Source organism: Pagrus pagrus (genome assembly GCF_965226575.1).
Source record: "Pagrus pagrus genome assembly, chromosome: 12".
Classification (NCBI taxonomy): domain Eukaryota; kingdom Metazoa; phylum Chordata; class Actinopteri; order Spariformes; family Sparidae; genus Pagrus; species Pagrus pagrus.
Genome location: NC_140196.1, coordinates 3,182,190 through 3,202,845, shown reverse-complemented (window position 1 = coordinate 3,202,845; position 20,656 = coordinate 3,182,190). Strand labels below are relative to the sequence as shown.

At 43.7% G+C, this 20,656-nt stretch overlaps 1 protein-coding gene across 1 annotated transcript in view; it reads right to left on the bottom strand.

Annotated features, from left to right (window-relative positions):
• The window catches only part of LOC311266909 (disco-interacting protein 2 homolog C), a 176,848-nt gene extending 156,456 nt beyond the window's left edge, over window positions 1-20,392 (bottom strand). Inside the window, exon 1 of the mRNA XM_084369584.1 lies at window positions 20,171-20,392. Coding sequence (XP_084225710.1) covers window positions 20,171-20,249 — 79 coding nt within the window. The 5' untranslated portion in view covers window positions 20,250-20,392. The remainder of the gene's footprint in view (window positions 1-20,170) is intronic.
• Window positions 20,393-20,656: the final 264 nt, after the last annotated feature.

Below are 20,656 nucleotides of genomic sequence, written 5' to 3'. Positions count from 1 at the left end.
TTACACTTTGTAGACTTTGTTTACATGTTGCACCTTTTTATCGAGCAAGCTAGCCACCGCTACATTCAAGAGACAGCTGGGGTTAGTTTATAGTTGCAGAAGTGTATGAAAAGAGAAAATGCAGGACTCCTTTCAGCCGGTAGCCGCTGCAGCAGAGTCCATTTTTGCTTCATGGATTATCAGCATAAGGAGCCAACAGTCATAACAAGGTTAAGGGTCGAAGCCTCATATCTGTGATGATAGATGGTGCACAACACTGTTGTAACCACAGACTGATCAGATGGATCCCTACAAAGCCTTCTTAGCATGACATAATACGCTACAGTCCACAGCCTGCCTCACATTTAAAGTGGGTCAGTGTTGTGTAACTTTGAAAAGCATGCCTGTTATTGGCTTAAAGCGGTCAAATCCACTATCGCATAACAATCTGAGGTAATATTTGCCATTTGCTGGACACATTTATCCAAATCTTCCTTCAGTATTCACAGCGTAGAGATGACGTCTCCAACCCAGGACTTAATAAGCACTTTAACAGCCTGGCTAACTGACCTCGAAGCTCCAACAGTTGCCTGGTTATGTGAGAAAACAAACCAAAAGAGGCCTGTGTAACATAAGACGCCGCTCACTCTCTTCCCAAAAAACTGTACAATGGCTCATTTGAAGCAGCACAGAGGAGTCACATTGTTGAGGATTGCACAACAGAGCGAGGAGCGAGGAGGAGGTCATTTGATGCTATTGATGAGCAAATTGGGGGCGCGGGTGAGCTCCGGTTTGCAACAGAGAATATGGAAAGGCTTTTTGTGTTTTTTAGCCGGAAAGGAGCGAATGATGAAATCCCCGTGCTTCCTTCCTGCAGAGAGGCAGAATCAGCTCGTATGTGAAGCGAAACATCCTTTTGTGAGCGTTTCTGCTTCTGAGCGTTCGCGAGGGAGGGAGGACGTCCACAAATGATCCATCTTCATCACGAGCTGGACTTAGATAATCGCTTCGACTCTTAGCGGGGAAGACGCCGACACTCCCCCGTACGTACTCCCTCTGCTCTGTGCATTTAGACGGGCCATGTGGACGTTAACAGATGACGTGGGTGATAAAAGGTCTCCGGCCTTTTTATTTAAGGGTCAGAAGCTGCAGCCCTCGGCGCAGAATGGCCGTCACTCAATAAACTTGAGAGCTTTTTTTATTCGCGTGAGTGCTGCCGCTCTTATTGTTTCTGGACTTTTCTCCCACCACGTTGTTAGTAAGTTAAGTTATTTGTATGCCACTTCCCTAAACAGTGACAAAGTGGCAATAAAATAAAATACAAAGCTGCAAGATCAAGAAAATGCCAAAGAAAACAAGTGTTTTTCTTGGCGTCCTGGCTCGTCGTCCTCCTGTTTACGTTTCATGAACTTTATTTGGTTTTTCCTGCACAAATGAGTTACGTCACTGTGGATGAAGAGAATTACACACCAGCTCAGTGATAACAATTATTTCAGGATGTCAGAGAAGTTGTTGCTGAAGCCGGTTTAGTCATGAAAAAGTGTAAATATTAGCCGTTGCCGAACGTGACGAGTGTTTGGATTCAGATTACAACTCATTCTCCAAATTAAACAAATCCACGGAGCTTTGTGTAGCTTTGAGTTTGAGTGTGTCGCATGTTAGAAAAGGTTTGAGGAGTGTTTTTTCCACTTTGACAGGACAGACTGCAGCTGATGGACACGTTCACTGGTGCAGGGGTCGAACTTGTGACCTTTTAGTTACGAGACTTTTTCCACCCTGCCCCCAAAAACATCCTCACCACAACACTGCTACTGTTCTTTGGGGGTTTAAGCTTAATTGTAAACAAGCAGCTTTTTCCACATGAGCAGTCGGTGCGAAGTCATTTTCATGACTCCATAATCATCCGGAGACTGTTTCTCTTTGTTCATGTGTTGATTACACCGAGATAAATCCACCCCCTTGGTCATGGAGCCCAGCCAACAGCATAAAAATGCAAATTAGCTTCATTCTCCTTTCAAAAACCATCAACAGTAAAAAAAAAAAAACTAAAAAAAAGGTGTTGGTGCTTCTCTCTACAGTGAGATTTCAAGATTACAACCCTGAGATGAAAATTACACAAAGAGACGAATGAGGGGAAACAAACTGCTGCAAATGAGTAAATACATGACACCAAAACACAGCGTCAACAGCCATTCGCTCGTCTGAGTGCTAACAGCTACTAGCACCATTAGCATAAACTGTCCTCTAAAAACCATGAAAAGGGAAACTTAACACAATCATTTACAGCTGTGAAGCATTTATGTTGCTTTACATTCATTCATTTACGTCCTCAAATACAGTTTACTGTCATAGAAACCAGCAAATATTCACATTTAAGAAGCTTGAATCAGAATTTAGACTTTTTCTTAAAAAAAAAAAATACTTTAATAGTTGACAACAATTCAATTAATTGTTGCAGCTCTGGGAATATCTTTGATATTGCCTTCAGTCGACCTGCACAAGAAACTGAAGTGCAACAAACGTCCACAGAGTCAGAGACAGTTGTGTAACATCAGCACCTGGCTGCCTGAGAGGGAAGTCACCAAGCGGCGTGGGGGAGGGGGGGTTATACTTGTCAAGTACAGAGGCAATGTTATTTACATATGTAAAAGACACCATCTGGAGTACTGTAAACCTCCAACGCCCTGCCGAGCCACACTTGGCTGCGCTCCAGACTCCCAACAGTCAGGTCCGGGGTTGGATCCCATCGCTTAGAAGGAAAACGACAGGGTTTGTAAACAAAGTGGGAGGCAGAGGTCGAAGTTCTCCAGCGGTTCCTCCTCCGTCAGTTTGGGAAAGAGGCTGCCAAAGCTTCTCCGCAATGAGCACAGACTGAGCCAAGTGCCTCGTCTCCAGGACGAGACGGAGGCTGGACTTTTTTGGGCAGATGTAACGCCACCAGGTTTGGGAGGATTCTCAGGTCGTGCAGCAGTCCAATCAGCAGAGTATATGTTGGCAATGTGCAATTTCAGATATGTTGAAAGATTACATTTCTTACACTGTTTTTTTAGGTTAGATTTTCTATTTCATGTTGTGTCAACGCTGTGCCAGAGGTCGTATGAAAGAGGAGACAAACCGCCAAAGCATTTAGAATAGAAAAGTCCATATCACCAGAGATGACGGTTAGATGACACAAATCCAGCCACTTCCTCCCAAAGCCAGCCGTCTGCTTTTCACAGCCAAATCTGGAAAGATATCAGCCAATCGTGTTGCGAGCGCTCAGTTGACACATTTAACTGGCTTCCAATAAGCATGAAAGAGGAGGATATCACAGTATATCACAGTACCAGGTGAGGTGAGGATATTTAGACACTACACATTTATACATGAGCCGATGGTGCCTGATCACAGCACTCAGGATTGACCGGTAAAATAATTAAAAAACTTATTTTGGGGCTTAAGATACCTGGTTTTGTAACTTTAAACACCTGAGTTTTGTCAAAAGAGTGTTCCTTTAAAATACACAGTGGAGTTGCACTTGCTGAAATGTTGCAGGTGCCATCTTGAAACGTTTCCTGCCAACGTTCATTCTGCCGTCTGAGCTGCACAGTTACAGATTCTTGTAATTCAGCTGCAGCATTTGACTCCGACTTCATGCCGTCCTATAAAAGCATCATCACTCTGTGCAGTTAATTTGCATTCTGGTTTGCAGGACGTGGCCTGTGTGCCGTTACCACTCTCAGACTTTCCATGACAGTTGCCGTGCGGATCACTCCAGCTGTTTCAAGCTTCTTGGCCTTAGAGACGATCCAAGCTGCTCTGGAAACAACTGGTATTGTTTTTATTCTTGCTAGATTTCAAGCCTGTACACAGCATTGCATGACCCGTTACAATAGTCTTTTTATGCGCAGTGTGCGAGCGCGGCCTTGTTTTGGAAGGCGGTCAAAGAAACGTCGTCCACGTAGTACTGCAACTAATCTGCCAGGCAGCCTTTCCTGGCAGGCTCTCTGGATCTGCGCCGCTCTAAAGTTTATCACCCCGACATACCGAGAGACAAACAAGCAGCCAAACCTCCGACTGCCCGAGCCTCAGCTCCAGCAGGCCGTGGCATTGTTAACGTTCACAGCACAATGCTTCTCTTATCCGTCCTCCTCTCCTCTTTTTTTTTTTTTTTTCTCCGGCTCTCGTGTCTTAAGGCCAACAACTTTCTAATCTCCAAAGTGGTTTAAACCAGTTTGGGGGAATGTCTTCAAGGATGAGGGCAGATGCCAGGGATAAAGAGAAGAGAGGGTTTTTTTCTTTTATGCAGTGACACAGATGGAATTCATCACTTGTTCTGTTTCTGTGCAGACCGGGCCGCCTCCTCCTGTGACCCACAGAGCCAAGTGTTAAAACCAGCGTCAGGACACCGAGTTCAGCTCGATCTTTGCACTGTGGCGACCGATTCTTAAGCCACGGAAAAGAGTCATGATGATCAATATCAGTGACAAAACAACCAACGCGGCTTCTGTTTCCATTTTGACACCTTTCAGCTCACTGTTTTGGTTTTACAGCCCTCAGCTTTACTGTTTTGATTCCCTCTCGGTGCTCTTATCAAACCAGATCCCGCTGTTTTGAGCCCAACAGGCTCTGATAAACCCTCTGCACGCTACCTGTTCAGCACCAGAATAGAAGATCTAGCAGTTATATAGACTGATACTATTTCACCCAGGAGTTGGTGACTGAAACAGAGCCAGTATTGGACTTACATTCATCAGAAGTGCAGACACACGACTCCAAATGAATGCTAATGTTGCTCCATGTCTGCTGGACGTGTCGGCTGCCAAATATTTGCTAACGTGTTAGCCACAATCATTTTAATAAGTCAAGGCTGCAGCTCGTTCCTCGGCCACCAAATGGGGAAATACAGCCATGTAGGGAGGCCGTATATTTATTTATTTAGAGGCTATGAGACTATCACTAACAAATTCAACAACTTGAATGGTTTTATTGTTTAAGTCTTTGGAGAGTCAAGTCTCACAGCGGTCTCAAGTGTCGCTTTGTTATTTTAAAGCAGCTCGAGGAACGTTCCTGTTTTGACCACTGTAGCGACGACATCAAGAATTGATATAATAACTACACAGAAAAAGCCAAACTTCTTCTTGAGGGTCTTGTTTGCTTGTGAAGGTCACACAGAGGCTTCAGTAATCAATTTAAACTGTTTCACAACCAGTTAAAAGTTTCTCGCAGTACGGTCAACACTGAGCACGGAAAAGCTGCTTTCTGGCTTTCAAAACTAATTTTTCAATGAGCAATTTTGCAATTTTGGAGTGAAATCTCTCTAATTAAACACATTTTCAACTTCTGACTGATGGAAAGTGAAGCCAACTGAGCAACTGGCGTCAACGTTCAGCTTCAGAAGCTTTAAGGTTTTAATCATGAGGTCAACAAAAGGAAAGAGTGACAGTGTTTCAGCTAGTTATACAACTCAGTCGCCAGTTTATCAGGTAAGCTGAGCTAAAACAGAGAGGTGTTGCTGTTATTGAGCCTTAAAGTCCCTAAAATAGTTTCATCACAAACTAAACATTATAACCTTTATATGGAGGATTTACTGTCAGACTGCTGGATTAACTTTTAGTCAAGTGTACTTAATAAACTGTTAACTGAGTGTACATGAACCACAGACCTGCTGCTGTTTCTCATCACGTCTTTAAAAGCATATTTTACAGTTTATCCGTTAAACTCATGATTGTCGAGACTGTTTACACAGAGAGAACAGAAAGTGTGTCAGGATCGTGCTCAAGGGCACTTCAACAGGCTTTACTGGTTGTTTATCTTGCTAATAGCATTAAGAAACAAAACACCATCATAGGATCACACCGAACAATCTCTCCCTGCTGTGACCGAGCCTGACAACGCTATCACAGGCTAGTTAGTTACTCTGCTAAGGATGCCGGCTGGCAACACTACTGGCACTGGGAGGCCCTTGTCGGAGGCTATTTTGGCCAATAGAGCATGGAGAATTGAAAAAGAAAGGGAAGCCTCTTGAGCCTGTCATCGCAATTTAAAAGTGTAGTTTACTTTAATAAGCCAAATTACCTCAGAATTACCAAGTAAAGTAGACAATTATATCAACCTGCACGAGCTAAAAGGTTTTAACAGCTTTACTCGGCCGTTTTGAGTCAACCGGCTTCCTCGATTTGTGTGTAGTATCCATGATTTCACAGTTTCTCTGTATTTTCGTCCTCCTCCCTTTCGCCAGGGCTATTTGCAACTTTTAAATCAGACATAGTCTCGATGAGAAGCGGCTACATTAGCAAGAGTGGTGTCAGAAAATGCAACGTTTGTATATCTGCAGAGAGGTATTTCCTTTCATGCAGGAGCAGAACACACAAGGTGTAGTCTTTGCGGTGCGTTCAAGTGCAGCTTTCTGGCCAGGACACAGCGACGTGATGCAACGCAACAGTCGGCCTTCGTCGCAGTTAGCTCTTCGATATCAGTTTGGTGCATCAGGCCTGGAAAGAGGAGCGTTCCTGACGGACAAAGCTGCAGTGTTCACACAGTGACGCTGCAGGAGGAGGAGGTGGTTTTTTTCATTTGCTTTCATCAGCTGCACAAATGAATAAAAAACGATGGAAAACAAACAGTGCATGTTCAATAAAAACCTCAGAGAAGATGATATTACAGCCCGGGTGGCATCAAAGAAAGCCCAACAAGGACACATAGCACGGAGAGATGCATGAATAACGAGCGAGGAGGATGAAGTAAACTGTGAGACTTCTGTTGCCAAGGCCGAAAAACAAAATAGGAATCCGGCGGGGCCTCGGCCGACCACATCAATCACACGGGAGCTCCGTATCTCATTCCTCTGAAGAGAATCTAATAAAGCTGTACTATTTAAACGGATTAAGTGCCTCATTGTCCGACTCGGGTCTATCTGTGCGAGCCCTGCAGCCCGACTTTGGCAGGGTTCAGCGGCCATCCCCCCCTCCTCCCCTCGTCTGGTGGAGGAACTGTGTCACCCCTGGGATCATTAATTGGGTGTATTGTTCTCCAAGGAGCTCCAGACACAACAGTTGGCTTTAATATGATGAGTAACTGAGCTGGGAGGAAGTTTTGGGCCCTGACTTTCTGTTTATATTATATTTTTCCAGAGTTCTGAAAATAAAACTGGGTTGAAGGATACAAAAAGAAGCAGCATCTGGCGCAGGAGCTGCTGGTAATTAACCACGATCAACAACACGGAAAGGAAAATATTCGTCAGTGTTCGGACAGGTCGAGGTTAAGGTTGAGGTCACGAGGTCAGAACGGAGGACACAAGCAGGACGGAGAGGAAACGCATCATCTAAAGAAAATATTTGTGCCGTGTGTTTGAAAAAAAAGGAGTGTGTTTCCCTATCGGTTTCATTTATTTTCCCAGCGAGAGGGGCAGAGGAGGTGTTGCTTTGCTTTTTTTTTTTGTTCCCTTCACCCCTCGAGACCTCGCTTTCTGAACGACGGCCCCCTCGCAGCACGCCGGCATCAGCGACAGGCGGGAAGTGGCAAAGAGGGAAGAAAACAGGCGAGGGAGGGCTGAAAGTGCCTGTCTGAGCGGCTTAATGATGCAATCTGCCAGAAACACCCCCGCCTCCCGCTGCCTCCCCAAATCTCCCTCCCTCTCCTGCCCACTCCAGGCGATGACATCACCTCCATGAGAAGCAACATGGCAGAGAGCACTTGCGGGGCTGCATGCGGTCGTTGGAAATATTTTTTCCGACAGCAGTTACGTTACTTCAAGCTGTCACACCAGCAACACAGCGAAACGTTTCCAAGATTAGTGACTTCATGTGTTGTAATTGTCTCGTTATAGCAGAAACGATGAAAACACAGTAATTAGAGCTGCATGTGAGGGAGGGAAACCTGATGTGATGTGATGGAGACATATAACAATGATATCATGTTTTACTTTAGCAGCAAAATGCATTAATGATCTTATGAATCACTTGTTAATGTTTTGTTTTTATGCATATTGTTAGATTACAAAGCATTTCCACCTTATCAAGTGTTTTTTGTCTGCAGATTGCTAAACATCTCTTTGTTGTACACTAGTACACTAACATCTGAACTTTTTCGATTAAAAACATCAACATTTTTGAAGAATGGAGCTGCAGCGATAAGTCAATTAATCCATTTTGATAGTCAATAAACCATTTCAGCCATTTTTCAAGCAAAAACTGTCCAACGCTGACTGCTTCCAGCTCCGAATGTGAAAAATTCCTTCCACAAAACACCTGGTTCTGTCATCACAAACACGGCTGGAAAATATCCTGACATCTCGCCCAAAACATCCGACGGTGTCACGCGTACAAATGTTGAAACACTTGGCAGCCTTCTCGCTGTAACACCACCACCATCTCCGCCAAAGTCAACTCATAAACAAGTAACATGAATGTAATATGACACGTATTGCACACGTGTCAATTTGTCAAGTCTGTCACGTATAAACTTGAACATGTCCGTGGGTTTGCAGAGACCGAAAAGTGCCAACTTTTTCTTCTGACGATCGGGCCGGCGGTCCACAGCAGTGACACGTTCACAAGCGGCCGCGGGGGACAGATGGGGCGTTACGGGGGTTTTAATGTTCTCGCCGTGGCAGAGAGTGAACTCTCCCGGTCAGGATTAACCTAACACGGCCTCAGCGGGGCTGCAGTCTGCAGGCTGACTGTCAGTCACAAAAACAAAAAATAACAAACACCTCTGGTTCAAATTAGGACAGGAGATGAATCATTAACAGTTTATTTATGGCACAAAGTCAGATTCAATGATTGATATCGAGTTTGTGTCGCATTCAGAACAAAGACAACGTCCAGTGAAGTGGATGCAACAGAGGATTCATTCCTAACATCCTTTTTGTTGTCTTTCCTGGTCGGATGTCTGTGTGCAGCTGAACCAAATAGTAATTTTCCTTTCTTTCATCCGTTTCATCTGAGCGACTGTTAGAAGCCTGAAGTACTTCAAGTGTCCAGCATTGTCTGAAGGACAAGGAGGAAAAGTTGGAAGGAGCTAAATTATTTTTCTTCTTTCTGGGCCGTCAACCGTCTCATCGTGACCTCTCAGAAATGTTCTGCCACCCACTGCAGCTAAATCATCTTTCTGGAGAAGACGCATCACTCTGCTGGTCTTTTTTGAACTACAAGAATACAGTCTTGTTGTTATAGAGTGGTCTCAGAGTGATGTCTTGTTCCCGCCAAGACAATCTTTGAGCAGGTACGGACACCAACTAGCATAGCGTGCTAGGTGGTGTCATCAAGTTATATTTTTAGCTATTATAGAAACCTTTATGCAGCTTCTCAGGTCCACTTTGACTGCACAAAACATCTTTGCTTGAAAAATGAGTTAAACGATTATTCCATAATAAAAATAAATGGACTAATCTTTGCATTTTATAGTAAATCTCGTGATCTAAATTCATATTTGCATCTTGGACAAAAAACACATTTTAAAATGTAAACTTGGCCTTTGGGAAATGACTTTGCTATTGTTGGACACTGACTAGAACCAACGATTAATCAAGAAAACAATCCCCAGATGAAGCAATAATGAAAATAATCGTCAGTCGTAGCCTTTCTTTCTAAACAATCTGGTTAACCTGTAGCTCTTTTAAGGTATCGTATTAACCGAGTGCGACAACACAAACTCTCTTACTCACCACATGTTTGGCGTAACAAACCGTCGATATGCACGGCATGACATTTTACCCAGAAACCCCTTCTCTGCACCTCATACACGAAGCCAAACACTCAGCTGCCAAAAAAACATTAATGTAAGAAAGGAAACAGTCCTGAGCTCCAAATAAACAGACACACACACAATCACTGCAGTCTGGGGATTGTAAACTCAGCTCATTAACCGTTGATTCTGCAGGAAAACACAACTTTTTATGATCAGCGCCGGGCTGCTGAAGCCAATTAGGTGATTGAAGGGTTCTTTGCATCAGAGGCTGGCGTGCTGTTAAAGCAGGCTCTGAAATCTGACATTGATCGGACGGAGACAGGAGGCTGAGCAAATGAAAATGCTGATTGGGGGTCTTCTGGCTGCTCTAATGGCAGATGGAGCGGCCGAAGCCCATTACACCGAGCATCCGAAGGGTTTTTCTAAATTGCCTGAGCAAGCACAAATGCCATCTCCGCTCAGATCAGGAGGAGGAGGAGATAAACACCGAGGCTTCATGTCTAATCTCAAACATGTTCGGGAGGAGTGTTGAGATCTGAAAGGTTAAGTGCTTCTTTTTTTTAAACGTTGGGGTAAAGATGTAAGCTCTTATCAAGTTATTCCTGATGGTAAGTGAAGAAATCTACAGGTCCAGTTCAGTTATTTCACCGAGGCTCCGTCTGAACTGCTGCTGGATCAGTTATGATGAGTTATGATGAAGTTCGCACTGAACTTAAAGGTCTTTGTCACCACCGTCCTGGAAACCACCCTCCACAAAATGCCTACGGGATACATGAATTGGAGTTTATGATAGTTTATGATACTGACAGGTTCTGTTCATCAAGACAATCTTCACAGATGAACATCACTCTGTGATCTTCGAAGCGTAAATTGCATCTCTAGCAGTAAAAAGCTAATGTTAGGCTACAAACAGACGACATCACGCTCACATGACTTAAACGTCACCACCACTAAGCGTCTTACTGCACAATTACTATACAGGTTTTCTATAAACTGATCATGGACTGATGGACTAGTGAGTAAATGAGTCTCCGTGTTCGCTGTGAGGACGTTTAATGTCCCCGACAACCTCTGTAGTCTCATTTACACACTTGTTAGCAACCGCTAACCGTTTTTTACACACGGAATAGTTTCATAATGAAACTGTGGGACATTTAATGACGTAGACTTTGAGACGAGGGAACCGGATGTGCAAAAATGATTCTCGGGTTTTAGGACTCGTTACTCGACACTCTTTAGGAGAGGAAACTACAACTAGGGATGCGATCGACCACGTGACTTCATTATAGTGTGTTATTAGCATGTACTGAAAGTTTATTTGCTGCTTAATATGGGAACTTAAAGTCAAGAGTTACCAAGAACTTTATTACATTCATTTGACATAGATTCATTTACATAAAAATGACTCAAACATGACATGTTGAATTAAATTCCAGTCGGGGCTGCCTGTCTGAAAGCCATTTATTCTAACAGCACTCAAAACAAACAGCACAGACTGCCTGATGGCGTCTCCAGGTAAAAACTGCATCTTTTTGATTGTATTTATTCAATATTTGTTTTGTTCCTCCATCCTCTGTCTGCCTGCTGAGAACTGACAATCTAAAGCAGCCCGAGACAAACGCCTGCTCGACCCGCTGACATTTCCAGCCCTCAGATTTGTTGTGCTGCGAGGCTGACAGCGAGGGCAGATGAATATTTATGCGGCTGCCTCCTGCGAGAAGACACCCGGCTCTCAGAGAGAGGATGACAGCTGATGACAAACATGTGGACTGTCTGCGTGCATTGGCGCGCTGCTTACATCTCAACCCTGGTGGTGTGTTTATGCTTAAATTCTCAGTTTTTTAAGCTCGATTAATCCGCTGGAGGTTGATGTGTTTATGTTTGCAGTAACTGTAGCGGCTCAGGACAGTCACACCCTCGACATAGATCCAAACGACTGCATGCTGAGAGCCGCACTGCAAAAAATACAAGCAATATAATGCATTTTTTTTATCTGCAACCGAGCCGTTAAAGTGTATAATTCTCTCAGTGGCCTTGTCCACCGGCAGTGAAGTGTTTCACAAGGAGGGAGGAGAAGAAGAAGAAGAAGAGGAAGAAGAAACAGAGGCCACTCAGGGACGAGGGAAAGTGCTCCAGCAGGATGATTTGCATTCAACTGAAAAAGTGTTTTTAAATAAAGACTCTGCGTTTGGCGCTCTTGGGATTCTGTACAGCTTCTGTTTGCTAAAGAAAACATAACTTTCATTTTGTTTTTCTTCCTTGAGTGGAAAGTTTCACATGCTCCTCTGTGTGCCGAGTGAGTTTTATGACCCTGTGGGCTTTTGAAACCCTGTTGAAAAAAATAAAGTGAGAAAATAACAATTTTCTTTTCTCTCCGTCCTGAAACTGAAGACTTCGGTGCCCAGAGGAGGCTGTCACCCCCTCCACAGCTGTACGTTCGGTGTGTTTGTGCAGCTCGAGAGGCCGATCATCTCAGGCTGATGTCACCTCGCTGAATCCGAAGCACTGCTCACCTCAGACGGCTCGCCCGAGACTGTTTTTAACAACAGCCGCGACTGCAATAAAGCCACAATTTTTCAGCCGGATGTTTCTCCGGCGGGAGTCAAGTGAGGACGGCGGTCGATTCACTTCAAGTGACTGCACGTCCGGAGTCTTGAATTCCCCCGTTCGTATCGCTCGAGGGAAGCGACAAAGAGACCAAATATGAATTTATGGCCCTCGCTGTGAGACAGAAGCTGTGTGCCGCTAAAGTAGAACAAGCCTCTCTCCATCCCCACAGGTCATAATCTCTCAGGAAGGAGGAGAGAAAATAACATCTCTATGGCAACTGCCGGTCGAAAGGTGAGACGTTACGATGCAGGAGAGGACTGAGGCTGCAGGACAGCAGGCGCAGACGTTTCCACCCTGCAGTGACAGATCTGTCAATTTAACAATGAATTACTTTGAGAAGGAAAATGATTCACAGAGACGCAAAAACAACAACAACACGATAGTCTGGTGCAAATGGGAAACTATTGATTTATCTACCTGTTGCATTGTCAACATTAATTATGAAGAGAAATCTGCTTTAAAGCACTAAAACAAGCAGGGACTGTTGTTTCAGAGTGAAATAAGATTTAATATTTACACTTTCTGATGATGAGAAATGAATAACATCATCTGTAAAACTCAAAATTATCTGAGCAGCTTCTTCTGAAGCTTTTAAGCAACATTAACGCTCATATTTAACAGATTTCTGTCTTTTAATGGATGCAAAGGTGACTGGGAGCATCAGGGGTTGATGGGAAATGCAGTGCAGTAATTGTGTGAAGCAAATATATAGCTCCATATATATAAAAGAAATATTCTGGGCTTCTGCAGGAAGGATCTTTGCCCAAACTCATAATTTTATCTTTCACCTTCATTGTTTCTCTTACAAAATATGTTTGGATGACCTGAAGGTTTGTTTGTCTCATCGTCTGACGCCTCGTGTTTCCTGATCCGTCATTGTTTCTCCAAATTTTTTGCGATTACCTCGGTGAGTGTGACTTGATTAATACCGACACGAAAATACCTAATTTTCCTTTAATCAGACTTTACAGGATGCGATGGGCTCATGAAAATGTTGGTACCTAGAATCAGGATGTAAAACAGAGCTGTGAGAGTGTCAGCTGGTCTGCAAACATCAAACAGCGCTGATGAAACACTGTGAAACACTTTGTTTTACATCGCTGAGTCACAGGTGATCACCGAGCATTCACTCACAGTCTGTGCCACTGATAAGGTGTGTGTGCGTAAGCGTGTGTGTGTGTTAAGATAACCGTAACCTCGGTGTGTTATACTACATACATAATCTCTTACATGCTCGCATCCAAAGGTCGGACCACACCCGGTTTGAATCGCCAGACGGCCAATAAAAGCCTCGACGTTGAAGTGACAGCAGACATCACCTGTTGCCACGCCGCCTGACTATTACTGTCCTCTAACGACTGAACACTTAATTAAACACATAAAACTGTGATTTTCTTGTAGCTAACTTGTAAAATTTGTATTTTTTGTGAATCATAAGATGTTGGACATGGTAAAAAATAGAGCACATGTCACATTTTCACCTCTTACAGCCCGTCCTCATCAGAAAAATGACCACAGAGCGGGTCGACTGTGAAAGGAGCTTATGTTGATGACATAATTAATAAATGATTAATGACGTGTCGTGTCTGCTGTCTCTCCAAAGTAGTAATCAGTGTTTGAATATCTTTAAATCAAAGTTGTTGACCCACAAAATCTCTTAACTGGCCGAACAACACACGTTGTATCTTATTAAAGGTACGTAAAGTAAAAAGAGTCAGTGACAGCAGCGTCTGAGCTCACAGTCGGCGGTGAGCTGGGATCAGAGCTCGCCTTTCCCTCAAAGAAGCTGTCACTCCACTCTGCTCGGAGTCTCCTGAATAACTGTCAGAGATGTCACATCACGTCCCGTCCTGCTGAGGAGTGTGAAGCAGAGTGTGAAAGCACTGGAAGACCCGTCCGCTCCACTACAACACCTCCTGAACGCTCCACAGAGGAAGAAGAAGTCGCAGAGGTGTTGAGTCCAAACGTCAGAGTTGAGTGAAAGTAAAGACATCGTGTTAAAATACTACTTTGGTCCCCCACACAAATAATACTTTAAATGTAAATGTAGTAAACTATCAAAGCTAATATTCGGGACATAAATGTACTTGCGTATTAAGAGTACAAGTAAATTATACATGTATTTACGTATATGTATGTCAGAGCCGCTGGATATGTGGGTTGACTGATCTTATCCACCTGTCACAGGTGTACACCGAAATCGTTGGAGAGTATTTTAATCAGATAAAAGATATAAATAAATGTATTTAAAAATGGCTTTGATGCAATATGCAATCTGCGAAGTAACTAGTAACTAAAGTATCAAGTGTAGTGGAGTATAAAGTACAATAGCTCCAAAGTGTAATGGAGTAGAAGTATCAAGTAATCGAAAATGGAAGTGACGCAAAAGTGTGCTTCAGTACAGCACAGTAACATGGATGTAACTAAGTATATTTACTCAAGTACTGTAGGTAAGTACTTTTTACTCCACTACACTTTACTTACTTCTCTGTTTCGGATTATTCATATAATATATTATGTATCTTTATAAATTAAGCCACCAGGCAAATGTGCAGAGTACTTCTACTCTTGGTACTTCAAGTATATTTTAATGCTTAATATTTTGTGCTTGGACTTGGACATGTAATAGAGTATTTCTACATTATAGCATTGTCACTTTCACTGAAGTGAAAGATCTGAGGAATACTTCCACCGCTGGTACGTCAAAAGTAGTATAAGTATATGTTACTGCATATAGAATATTTTTCTACACTGTAGTATTTCTACTTTTACTAAAGTAAATAATCTGAGCACTTCTTCCACCACTAGGTAGTTAATAGATAATTGATTGGTTGTTTTAATGGGAGTATTTTCTGACATTGTATCCACTAAACAATCATCTAATTAATCAATAATGTATCAATAACCAGCATTAACTCCAGCTGAGTTTACTGGAAATGAAGCTCAAATGTACAAACATGAAAAAAAAGGTGCAGCTCTGTTTCCCAAAAGTTTCTCCGAGCTAAAAAACCAAGTGAAGTTTGGTGAGGTGCATTCTGGGAGCCGACCCGAACAGATCCAGGAGAGTCCCTTTGCTCAGATTCACATTTTTAAGCTATTTTCAGAACAAAACGCAGCATCTGTGGGCCAGAACAGGCCCGATAAATCACACACAGACACCGGAGCCGGCCTGAAACAGACTGCTGTAATTATCAGAACTGAACCGGGCAGGAAGAGGTTTCTGTTCCTCCACGAAACAAAAAAGATCTTTCAGGAACGAAAAGAGAAGAGAGAGAGCTTTAAAAATAACAGACTCTCACTGAGGAATCTTATCAGGACCAGATGTGATGAAGGAAATCTACAGTGTTATAAAAGAGGAGCTCAACTTCAGCATCAATACAACCGAACACCAGATTTCACTTTATGACGGGATGAAGTAATAACATTTATACTCGAGTAACTTTTTATACAGTTTGAAACGTCACCGTTACATCCTGACCACGTCGCTCCTCCACATCTTCAAAACTGGAGCCTAGAGCCACATCTTGACACATTTCATGTCTTTGGATTATTCGGTTGAAGCATGTTTGACCGATCAGATACGCTTCAGTTAAAGGCTGCAAAACACGTCTGTACAAAAACGTGTCACCTCATGTTCATATTACACGTTTATTACCTGTATTCGGAGGGGACGGTGCTGGAGTTACAGGCGGGAGGGCCGCCAAACCAGTGACCACCGTTCATATCTTTGTTTCGGCATTTTTAAGTGCGAAACCACTCGGACACCCTGTGAAAACCTCCCGCCGTGTTTGTGGCGACCAAAAAAGATATTTTGAAGAAGGCGCAATAAGTAAGAATTCATACTCCAACTGTAGCTGTCGTTAGCTAGTTAGCTCAGTTAGCCATGCAGCTAGCTAGAATGAAACTGGGAGCATTTGTGTTTACATGGCTAGAGCAGGAGCTGTGGACGAGGATGAGCCGGGGCAACCTGGTTAGAAAATGAAATTATTTCATCCCCATTCAAGTTAGCAGGGCGCTGAACCGGAAGTTAGCCAGCTCGGTCCCTGGTTGTGATAGGCTCTTCTTACTTTCCTTGGATCATTTTGGGTAATGAAAACGGCCAATGAGCGGCAGAAATGAGACAAGATAGTCCCGCCCACACTGTTTGATTGACAGGTGACCTTTGGAAAGGAAAGGAAAAAGGACGAGGAAGGAAACTAATCTAAACCTACAACAAGCATACAGCAGATACAACGACGCACAGACACTGCAGGTCAGGTGGGGCTAGCTTTCTGTGTGTGTGTGTGTGTGTGTGTGTGTGTGTGTGTGTGTGTGTAATCTGCAGTGTGTTGAGGTGGACAGCTTGTTATCGGGGCTGAACTGCACAGCTTAATATTCAGCCAGCAGCCAGATTAGTTCAGGACAACCTGTCAGTCTGCAGCTGCAGGGAAACACAGTGATGGAGAGACAGTGGAGGCGGTGTGCATGTGCATGTGCATGTGTGTGTGTGTGTGTGTGTGTGTGTGTGTGTGCTGCTAGCTTTGCAAGGACCAATTAGAGTCGTAGACCTTGAGAGCGAATGAGGACGATTTCAGAAAGTGGGGACATTTTTTGTGGCCATTACTTCCTCAGAGGAAAGTCTCAGGGTTAAAATAACGTTGAGGTCAGGAGGCTCGGGAGTGCTTTTTAATCAAGTGTATTATATTTATTTTTTATTTTTCACACAGTAACATCGTGAGTCACCTCCTGTCTGAGGACAAAACACTGGTTCCCACAAAGTTTACGAATTATTTTAGGGCTAAGACTTTAGTAGCACACACTGCGCTCACTATAATGACGAAGTCGAGGTACAGTAGTCGAATTTTGATCATCGAAATCAAAAGCAGGACGGAGGATTCTCCCAGGATGTTTTTTTTTCTCAGCTCAAGAAAAAAACAGTTCAAAGCTAGCTTAGCGTTAGCCTGCAGCTGCACATCCAGACACGTATCCTGCGTGCACGAAGACGATCAACGAAGACGACGTCGGAAGTATTGGATTTCTTTTCTTTTTCAGAGATCCTTTATTGATTAGTTTGGGAGGAGGGTTTACTCTGGAAAGATTTTACAAGCTAAACTTTGTGAGAAACTGAATTTAGTTTCTGTTTTTTGTTTGTAGTTTTCTGTTGAATCTCCAAATGGTGTCATTTTTGGTTGAACTCCAGTTTCTTTTTTGCAGGCATAAAGCCAACGATCTGTTAATCTTTACAAATCCAGATGTGATAGTTTGTGGCATAGCTATCAATGCTGAAAAGCAATGCTTACATCGAAAATATAATTGAGTCATGGCTTTAAAATCAAAATTAATATAAACTCATGGATTTAACAAATCGTGACACCCGTAGTGGAAAGTGACGAGTCATCTGCGGTAGCACGACGCCTGTCATTGCAAGTCTAGCGGCTTCACGCCACAGATTTATGGGGTTACACAGAAAACAATGGGTACAAGGAGCTAAATGTATCTACGTTGCCAGAGGGCATTCTGGGAAATGTAGGAACTCACTAACTCAAGTAAAAACAAACGAGAGAAACCAAGCAACCAAGAAAAAGCACTCGACCCTCTTTTATTACCACCATTTAGATGCCCTTGAGCAAGGCAGTTAACCCCAGACTGCCTCAGAGGCCAAAAGGTCAGAGTGAAGTGGAATTTGAATGCACTGAGGTATCTGATTTATTGTTTTTTTGTCCATTTATAAGAGAAACAAAGCTGTGATGTTTCCCTGTCTGTGCACCAGAGAGACTTGACTTCTGTTTGGATCCTCCATCATCCGTCTCAACGTGAAATAAAACGCAATTTCAAACCTGACAATCTCAGAGGAGCCGACACGTGCGGCGCCGTCAGGATGATTTCCACCTCCAGACAACGACTCAGCTAGAATGTCCATCGGGAAGTGAAGGAGTGGAGGGGGGATAGAGGAGTTAAATGCCTTGCTCAAGGGCTCCTCAAGAGGACACGTGGTCCCTGTGAAGCTGTAGTGACACCTGAATGTTTATAATGCCTGCCGCCGTCCTCCCCCCCCCCTCCCCGTGGCGAGAGGCTCCGGAGGAGGAAGGGATGATGCGTGGAAATCGAAAAATTAGGTCAAAGTCTGCGGGATGCGAGGAAGCTTTGCATTCGCTGCCGGCGTGCATTTACAACGTCAGCTGAGCATGTAAATAATGCAACGGGGCATCTGACCCCATTTCCCCCAGACGCACTTGTTTACATTGGAGCATCTCTGAGCTGGCGGTTTACATAAAAAAAAAAAGAAAGAGAAAGGGAATGTGTGTCACCTTTTTTCCCCATCCTCCCTCCCTCCTCATTTTCCTCTCAGCTCAGATCCTCCTGAAACCTGCGTCTGCAGCAGCAGCAGCAGCAGCAGCAGCAGTGGAAACATTAAAATGCGATGTGTGCATTAGCAGTCAGCTGTTAAAATCGCTTCCTCTCCCTCTCTCTCTCTCTCTGTGCCTTTTCTTTCTTTCTTTCTTTCTTTCTCCATACATGGCTGAGCTCCGCAAAGCCTCCAGACTCCATGAGAAACGGGGAAAACACTGCTCGCAGGCAGCTGAAATATGACACTATGATACTCTCCAGGCTGAGAGTGAGTCTGCAGCAATGTGACATATCAATCTGAAAGAGAAAGAGGAGGAGGGAGGGAGGAGGACTAATGAGAAAATCAATACCAAAGCTGCATTACAGCGTCTTGCACAAGAAAGCCAATATATGCTCTGGTGTTATGGAAAGAAGTTGGACTATAATGGAAATCCTTCATCCTCCTCCTGGCTGCAGCGTGTCATGTGAAAACTGTGTCTGGTAACAGCTGCACGCTCTGTGCACATAATCTAAGCAGCATGCAGAGCTCCTGCTGAACGGGATTTTCCAAAATGACAATGAGAAAACAAAAAAAAAGATCAACTTCTTATCGATGAAGACCTCCGTAGTATTCCTGTGATATCCCCTCTGGGGCTGTAATGTCACTCTGGTGGCTCAACAGAGACTTTTAAGTGGACTTCATGGTCGTGTTCATCTGCTGTGACGGACGTCTGAGTCAACTAATCGACAAAACTTCCAACTTAGTCAACAATTAATTGTTAAAAGGCCTTTTTTTTTATCCAATTGAGCACTTGCTGTTTTTTTTCTGTGTTTTGGGGGGTTTGGTTGGACGAAACAAGACAAGTGAGGACACTTTGATGTAGATATTAGATCAATTAATCATTAAAAAAAGCCATATTTCTCAGTTTTAGCTCATTTAAAGGCTTTTTTGCTGCTGTTCTCTGCAATATTTTGGGTTTGCAATCTGCAAAAAGCATTAAAAAAAAGCATGTTTTTACTGTGATTAAGTAATAAATTAAAGAAAAGCAAGAAATAGATGCAGTCCTCCTGCAGCCCTGTTGTTTTCTTTCATGCATGGTAAAGATTTATAAAGCATTGTGGATTATACTCCCATCATGATACCTGATGACTATAACATCCCTAAAATTTTGTGCCATTTCCAGAAAACTGCGGTGCCTAAATGTGATTTTACTGCACTTTTTTAAAATATGTGTAATCAGTTTTAATGCCAAATACATGAGGTCATCTTGTATTGGACATCATGAGAACAGCACCAGAACACTACAGCCCCTCCACAGCATGCCCGGGCTGTTTCCACTTCACTGCCACACCACCAAAACACCACATCCCTGCGTCCAGATCCCAGCCGGATCCACCAGAGCCGTCAGTACAGCACCGTGTGTCTGTGTGTGTGCGTCTCATGCATGTGCAGAGATGGACTTGAACTTGTGGCAGCCGGAGCTCAACACTTCTGAAAGCGGTTCGAGCAGAGACCGAGCAGCGGCGACCCGAACAGCCCCCAGAGCAGCAGCAGCAGAGCCGGGCAGAGAGCCTCCGAGCTCAGCGGTGAAATCCAAGTACTCACCCTCCGATAACTCCAGCTCCAGCTCGGCCAGTTTGGCCCGCACCTCCGCAGGGAGCGGTACCGGGTCCCGGTCCGCCATTCCGCCGTTGGAAACCGACTTATATCTCTGTTTTCCGCCTCTTTCTCCCTCTTTTCTCTCTTCAGGCTTCTCCCGAAACCCCAAAAAATCCAAAGTCAGTCAGCCGGAGTGTGTCGCACTCTGAGCGGCCGCAGCGCTGTGAGCCTCCGACAGCAGCAGCAAGCTGCAAACAACATGGCGCTTCTTCTTCCGGTGCTTTTATTTAGAAAATAAAAGCACGATTGGAGGATCGATCGTAGCCACAAACTGCTGCTGCTGATATACCTCATGTATTTGTTGACTTCATCATCATCATCATCATCATCATCATCATCTTCTTCTTCTTTATCATCATCATCATCATTATCATCATCGCTATCATCATAATCATCATCATCATCATCATCATCATCATCTCCTTCTTCTTC